The 8,352-nt window shown below is 44.2% G+C and overlaps 1 protein-coding gene across 1 annotated transcript; it reads right to left on the bottom strand.

The window, feature by feature from the left end:
* Positions 1 to 1,816: 1,816 nt before the first annotated feature.
* Positions 1,817 to 6,728, bottom strand: LOC143105804 (cytoplasmic tRNA 2-thiolation protein 1). Its single transcript, XM_076269914.1, has 3 exons — positions 6,511 to 6,728; positions 3,322 to 3,837; positions 1,817 to 2,415 (listed from the first exon to the last, which is right to left on the bottom strand). The coding sequence occupies exons 2-3, from the start codon at positions 3,815 to 3,817 to the stop codon at positions 1,880 to 1,882; spliced, it is 1,032 nt and encodes a 343-aa protein (XP_076126029.1). The 5' UTR covers positions 3,818 to 3,837; positions 6,511 to 6,728; the 3' UTR covers positions 1,817 to 1,879.
* Between the last annotated feature and the right edge of the window lie 1,624 nt (positions 6,729 to 8,352).

The following is an 8,352-nucleotide window of genomic DNA, read 5'->3' on the forward strand; positions in this document are numbered from 1 at the left end:
AAGCCAAATTAACAACATGAAACAGGCCGTTTTATAGAAAAGGAACATTTTTTTAGCAAATTGATATCGGAACGTCACATATCACCAACCGTACCGTATTTCCAACCTCGTAAGTGTATGTGTGATTGTCTGGCGTTATAATTTATTTGCCTCGGGTGTACTGTGGAGTGGGTGAGACTGTTTTTAGTGGCAGGCTAACACATACTGTTGACTTGCGCTAGCCTAGCACCTGTGAACTCTGCAACTAGAACGACTGGATGAAACGTGTTGAAAACGGTCTCCACTGATAACATATCACTCTTGCTACCTTGGAAATGAGGTCCTATATCCAAAATCCTGAACCACCCCTTTAATTTAAGATAAAAGAACTACATGAAGTGGTAAACCTCCCAATACAGGAGTCATGTGGCTCGATTTCCAAACTAAACAGAGCCAGTACTAAATGGTTTACTGAGAGTTTATTGGGATATGCCAAATGAACACAAGTGGCAGGACACACTCCCTCACACAAGCCCACTCCCTCACACACACACACAAGCCCACTCCCTCACTCACACACACACACACACACACAGGAGAGTGATCCCTATGGCATCACTCTCCTGGCAAAACAAAGCCCTGGGGCTCTTATGGTTTAAATGGTTCACCTCTTACTCAGAGTTAACTTGCCAAGGTTTGTCACTAAACCACATACTTTGAAAACCAGCTGACAATATGCTGGACCCTTTCCTGATGGAGCGGGACTATTATGCTGTCCGTGAGGAGGTCATGGTGGAGTCAACGCATGGAGTCCAGTTCATGAGAACAACATGAAACCACAGACCAAACCAATCATCAGGGAAGAGGTAGGTGTGATAATGACGATGAACACTAGGGGTCTGAGATTATTGAGATGTGGAAAGGGAAAAATTAAATAAAATCAGTGAAAACACAATCAGGTTTCTCAAGCACATGTTTAGTGCATAGTAAAAATGTGTCAGAAATGGGGAAGACTAACAGACCATGTGTCGTACATAAAACAACGAAACCCTAAATAATAAACATCTCTGAAGATAATCATTATGATATGGCAAATAAAAAATATGACCTGGTGGTCTTAATGTCTCCTTAAAGCTAACACTTTATATTAGCAGCTGTTTCACCTGAACCAGTGTCTCTTTGAATAAACTTCACCTGTTTCACACCAGCAATAGCAAGGCCTACTCCAAAAGGACTGACATATGGGTTAGCCTTGCACACTGCTCCAACAAATACCAACAAACTCCAACATTCTAAAGTTGGCAGCTGTTGGAAATTGTCAGTTGGTAGTCTCTTGTTCATAAAACCAACTGTCATGTCAAACTCTTAACAACTCCATCCAACAAACGCCAACAAACACAGACGACCGGCCTGTTGGAGTTGGACTGTTGGAGTTTGTTGGCGTTTGCTGGAGCAGTGTGCGAGCTCCTTATATGAGTGTGGTCCAAGTGTTTTACACCAGTGTCTGCCAGCTCTTGAATGTCATGCTCGGTTAACAACGTGAGGTTTAGACCAAATGTTAGACTTGGTTTCCTGTGAGCTAGTGATGGGCAAATGAAGCTTTGGTGAACCACTGAACCACAGCAGTGTGAACCTAGCGACACTAGCTGAAAAGCAAAAAGATGGCCGCCACACATACATTTTTCAACATAAAAGTCCTTAGCAAACCAATAATTTTGGTTACATATACTGGTTTGGGTAAGGACTTTTATGTTGAAAAATCTACATGTGGCAGCCATATTGGATTTTTTCATTAGTGTTGCTAGCTTCACACTGCTGTGGTTTAGTGGTTCACCAAAGCTTCATTTGCCCATCACTAGTTTGAGCCTGTACTTGGTTCGGGCCTCGTCCCCTGCCTCCGTCAGAAATCCACGGCTCGCAGCTTGCGCTCCTCCCGCTCGGTGAGCGGCTCCTGCGCCAGGATCTTGCCGTGGAGCCGGTGGTGCTTGCCGATGCCGAGTCGCGGCAGGCCTCGGTTGAGTCCCTCCAGCAGCACGCAGGCCTTGCAGAGCGCCTGGCTGGAGATGTACCCGCAGCGGCCACAGGTGCCCTGCACGGGCATGCGCACTCCCTCGCGCACCGACAGGTGCTCGCCCGAGTGGACGACGTCCATGATGGCGCTCGGCCGCACCGCCTCGAGGTCCTTGAGGAAGGTGCGGGCGTGGCCGCGGTAGGCGTTGGGCGAGTAGATGCACTCGGTGGAGAAGTAGTCCAGCTTCTTGAAGTAGGCGTAGAGCACGATCTCTTTCTCGTAGGCGTACTTGAGCGGCTTGCAGCGCGGGATCACGCCGTCGCCCTCGCTCGCCGTGCTGATGGCCGTGCAGCGGCGCAGACGGGCGATGTCGCCGCGCAGCACGTTCATCAGAACCGTCTCGGCCACATCATCCGCGTTGTGACCTAACGGGAGAGCAGAGGGGGGGGGGGGGGGGAACACATATCATCACAGCACAAGAATACTAAACAAGACACCAGTTGTTGCCTATTCACCTTATTCAGGCGGAGGCCAAAGCAACGAGAGGTATGAAATTATGATTTATCGATTTATCTTTGGACAACGTAGGCTACCCGTAAGTAAAGCGGGAGATGTGTGTTGCTTATGCGGCCGCGCAAGCTGCAAAGCACTGCGTGAAACATTGGAAAGGATGTGTCCGTACGTTCTGCCTAAGGGTGTGTCAGTACGGTTCTGCTTTTTCACACCCCGACACAGGTTAATGGATATGAGTGTCGCGATTTCGGTTTCGAATCGCATATTGTTACAGCCCTAGAAATTGCACAATATATTACAGACGACAGCAACTGAATCCATGGCTTCAATGTAGTGCAAAAGTTGACCCCGATCTGCTCCCAAGACTGCCACTACTTAAAGGACAATTCCAGCTGCCAGGCAGCTACAGCGCTACACTCTGGGGGCATGTTCATGATCCCAAAGTATAGCACTGTAGCTGCCTTGCTGTTCTAGCTCTTGGCTGCAGCAAATCTGCAGCATGGCCGGAGTTTTCCTTTAAACTAGGAGACCAAGGAGAGAACAAGGGAAAAAAGTAAAGAGAAGGGGGGTGGGGGTGTTTAGTGACAAGTTAAACTCTCAGAAGTTTAGTACAAGTATGTGGTTTAGTGACAAGTTAAACTCCGGGTAAGTTAACTCAGAGTAAGTGGTAAACCTCCTAATAGAAGAGCTGTAATGCTTTAATCTCCTAACAAAACAATGCCATAGGGCTCTTGTTATAGGAGGTTCACCACTCACTCTGAGTTAACTTACCCAGCTTTGTCACTGGAATGTTCCCCAGGTGCTGTGTGGTCTCGTACCTGTGCAGATCTTGTCCACCTTCAACATCATGGCTCCCCTGTCCAGGGCCTGCCGCCTGAACACTCCGCAGAACGTGCAGTTGTTTTTGAGTCCCACCTGCTTGACGATGGCGTCCATGGTCCAGCCATAGAGCTCCTCGTAGGACACGATCTTCAGCGGCAGATCATACTGCTGCTGATTCCTCTTCACTGTCTCCAAAGAATCGTCGCGGTAGCCCGTGATGCCCTCGTCCACAGACAGCAGGAGGAGGTTAAGTCCGTAGTCGTAGCGCTCGTTAAGAACCTTCATCACGTGGGCCAGGACTGTGGAGTCCTTTCCGCCCGACGCTCCGATGCCCACCGTCTCACCGCGGTTAAAAAGACGCGCAGATACGATGGTGTGATGCACCTCCTCTTCGAATGCCCAGAAGAAGCATTCTTTGCAGACGGAGTGCCCGGTTTTTGGACGTTTCAGCACCGCTCTCCTGTTTTCACAGCTGCTGCAGAACACTGGCATAGTGGCTTAACAGATAGTTCCTACAAGACAACCAAATACGGTGTTACGGACCTTCTGGGATTGGCATTACACAATCCGGTAAATTTTTTATTTGGTCACCGCTACTCTGTGATTTATGGCCATTGACCACCATTCATCAAATAAAAACATACTTCGAACATGTGTTAAAACTAATGCCGCTGATATGACAGCAACCATTTCACTTTAATAATAAACTATATTTTTAAACAAGATATTTACAGCAAGAATAATAGAAATTTATGTGGAGAAATTATGTGAGCGGTACAGGGGTAGTGTAGTGGTTAACATAGTCTTTACTTAGGTTGATGGAGAAAGTGTTTGTGACAACACATATAATGATGCATTTGATAATGTTTGATCGCTGTTTTGGCATGAAGCATCTTTCATGTAATGAATGCGCACTCTAGAAAGGGAAAGTATCCTAGGCCTACTATAGCCTGGAAATCCAGACCCAAATCTAGAAAGATTTAGGGTCTGGCTATGAGTAATGAAAATGGCCCAACACGAGGGGTGGCACAAAGCATGCATTTGAAAATATCACTGCACACATTTGGATAACTCTACGACCAATCAGAACAATACACGGGGTAACGTATCCAGTGGGTTTTCGCTAAGCCCCATACGCTTAGCTACCAGCAGAGCTAACTGGTAGATTAGACTCTTGCTGTATCCGGTCGGTAAAAAAACTGTGTCACAGTTTGGTATGGCAACTGCTCTGCCCATGACCGGAAAGCACTGCAAAGGGTGGTGAAAACTGCCCAACACTTCACCGGTTCCTCACTCCCCTCCATCGAGGCCATCCAGGGCAAACGATGCTTGCGTATGGTGCGCAGCATCATCAAAGACTGTTCTCACCCCAACCACAGACTGTTCACCCCACTCCCCTCCGGGAGGCGTTACAGGCCTCTCTGCAACCGAACCAGGAGGTTCAGAGGAAGCTTCTTTCCTGCGGCTGTCACCCTACTAAACTCTAGCTCTGCATCCCGGTGATATCCAACGAACTAAGCCCCAATCACCCCCTGCCCCGCCCCTGCCTGATGCCTCCTTGCCTGTGCCTGTTGAGGTGTCCACGACCATGGCAGCCTTGACAACAAGGAGGCGAACATCCCCCAGCCCCCACAAACTGCATTTCATTGTCTCTTTACTTGTACTTTTCACAATGACAAAAAAGTTGAATGTAATGTAATCTAAAAACCCGGTAGAGAAAAACCCAAGTCTAACTCGTTCATTGTAGCGGCCAAAGCCATTTCAAACAACTGGTATTCATCCATAGCCATCTTGCAATGTTTACTGATTCCGGACTTCGACATTGCAGCACTGTTGTAGATCTGTTAAGCTTGCCTCTGGCCCACATATCAGATACACCGATGTGATTGGTGCAGCTCTGCACCAACAGCATGGGTAATGAGCATCATTACTGATTGCCAGAGTGACTCGCTGAGCAAATTGACCTCTGAAGTTGGCCTACAAAAAAGATCCAAAACAGCCATCTTTGCCCATATAAGGAGATCCGGTTGTTAATTGAAGCTAACTACCTATGGCAAATTGCATTGCAAGTTCGCTCTGGGGTAGCAAAAATCTAAGTGTGCCGCCTTCACTTACCGGAGATCACAGTATCTACTCGAAGGCAGAGGACAAAAGCGTGTTCAGGAAAACGTCTGCATTTCAGACTTTTTCATCCCCACGAGACTTTAACAGGTGCGATTATTCAAAATCCCCATGTTATTTTCCCATAGGAAAAATCGCCAGATACCGGATGTCAAAGATGGCAGCTTTTTTGTAGGCGAACTTCAGAGGTCTATTCAAATTGTGCTCTCGCGAGAACCTCACCATCCTAGCTGCCTAAATGTCTAAATAAAACAAGCAGTAAGGCAGTTACAATTTAAATATTTCATGACCAACAGATGGCGCCATTTCACTGCACTTCGGGCCTATTTATGCCCAAAATCTAATGCAATGGCGTCATCTGGTGGCCATTAAATATTGAATGTCTATACGACGGAAAATTCTCCACATTGCTCTGACGAATTTATGTTATTCTTACTGTATGTATCTTGTACAAAAATCGAGTTTATTTCTTTATTATTATTTCTTAAATGGTTGCTATCAAAATCCAACGGTGTTAGTTAGTTTGAACACATTTTCGAAACAGCTTTTGAATGAATGTCGGTCAATGGTAGCCGTAAATCTCAAACTAGAAGAAATACGTTGCCTGATTGCGTGCTACCAAAGACAACAAACCCATTCACAGTCCATGCATGATACCGGTGATAAACATGTCATACATCACAAGCAGTTAGTTTTACCTTATTGCTTGCAGATGTTACTCCAATTCGACACATGGTAACGTTAAACCACACATAACTTTACATTGAGCCAATAGGACCAACTTCTATTAGATCTGTACGAAAATGTTTTTTTGTCCATGACAAATGAAACAACATTAGTAGGCTACTACTATATGTTACTTTGTTACTTCGTAACTTCCGTGCAACGACTTAGCCCAAGTTTGTCTCTAAATGGGATGAGTTAGCTAAATATAGCCTAGTTTGTTCTAGTCTTGTAACTGATATACAACTAAAAAAAACCTCTAGCGTTACACATGGCTTCATCTCTGTGTTTACAAAGCCTGGCAATTAACCACAGATACACTGACAATCTCGCAAACTTACCTTACCAGCAGGTATACAGTTCAACAAAACGTGATCCGTTTAGCTAATGTTACAACCGTTGTGTGACAGTTGTATTCACCAACCGTTGATTAACTAGTGACATTTAAAAGCCGGCAGCTCAGAAAACAGAAGGTAATGAAATGTACTTGTGGACTACATGGATCATATCTTCAAAAATATCCCGCATATAAATTCACTGTGTGTACACGCTGTCACGCATCCATGATGACATTACTTCTTTAGTTTATTGGCAGATTGTATCGTTCAATTGTTGCATACCGCCCCCTACTGTACAGGAGTGTGTCGAGTGTTGCAGAAACCTTTGGCTACTAAATCAAGAGGAATTGGAACATTCATTTCTATTTCTTTATTTTTTTACTGCCGTTTTTGCTAATCCATCTGCCTCCAATATGTGCTGGAACCCAACAGAGCTGAACCGTTAAGCCTAGGCTTCTAATACTTAACAATATATTTCTAACCTCCATCAGTATTTCCAACCTCATCATCCCCTCTGACTGAATCACCACTTTCTCTGGTACAACCATTTTAATCTGAGCATATTAGATATTTTAATGTTTTATCTATTCTATCCACTTTAGTGCTGATATTATGCCAGTAATTTCGATTGAATATACTGAGAGGTGATTATTTAATCTATATGTTTTAAATTCATGATTGTAAATTCCTACCACGATGACAATTTTGGTCTTTTGATCCATCTGTGTAAATTTGAATAAGACCATAAAATGAAGAAGATAGATATCTCTCGCCATAACTTGTGAAACTCTGATCATCATTCCCTCTTTTTTTTAATGTTCTATGTTGACATCTGGAATTGGAAGCCTCCAAGGAACTTCACTCAGAACTACTGCAGGATAAACTCTTAACCTTTAATGCTGTACTGCTCTGCTAAATTATTTATGCTACATCCAAACCCTTTAGCCTTTGTTTGATATTCCCAACGATCATATAGAAAGCAGGATTTGACAAACTCTCAACTTTTCCTTTAGTCAGCCTTTTTGAATCATTAGCTCACCCCACTTTTAGAATACTCTTTATTTCTTCAGTGGAAACCGATATTGGTATTCCTATTATCACTCCTCTTGATGTTGATTTTGATGTTGTACCTGGTATGTGTGAAGTAATCTTGACCCAAAGCACTTTTCCTCACGCTAATTGTTTATCCAGCACCAGCTTTGCAAATGTCCACAGACAAGGTAGAGTAGTTGCATGATTTTATGAAAGTATGTATGATGTAACAAGTCAATTTTGTAGTTTCTTATGTCTCATTCCATCGAACTATACAGATCTGCTACCCGATCTGGCAAACTTGCATAGTGTGGTCATAGACAATAGAGGGTTGTGAAGCGAATGCAGAAGTGCCGTTCACCCTGTTACGAGTTGATGAATCACTGAAACGATTTTGAAAACATTATTTTTAAGTAAAAAACTCTTTGGTGTCGTTTTAAGACTTCCATACACTGTTCTTCAGATGCTGCAAAGATAAGCAATCTACTGTTTCCCATGAACCAGCATGACTGATTTTGCATATCTCTATTCTCAATTGCTTATATTGAGTGTAAATCAGGGCCTCCATGCAGATCAAACACACTACAACTTTAAATGCTTCACTTGGTTGTGTATTTGCATCAGCCTATTCCTCCAAAATCTGTTTTCTTCAGTCTTACTCCGCTTATCTGTTGACTCCACGCTACTACTGGAGTCCGACCTTTGTCTAACCTGTTTCTTTCTGACTTTCTTTCTTTCCCAGAACATCTCATCTTCATCTATCAATGGATCCAAGCCTTTGAGATCCTTCAAATAACCATCGGGACGTTCTGC

Source organism: Alosa pseudoharengus, unplaced genomic scaffold (genome assembly GCF_046254945.1).
Source record: "Alosa pseudoharengus isolate Yale_2024_CS ecotype anadromous, Long Island Sound unplaced genomic scaffold, YU_APseudo_1.1 YU_APseudo_1.1_scf_6, whole genome shotgun sequence".
Lineage (NCBI taxonomy): Eukaryota > Metazoa > Chordata > Actinopteri > Clupeiformes > Clupeidae > Alosa > Alosa pseudoharengus.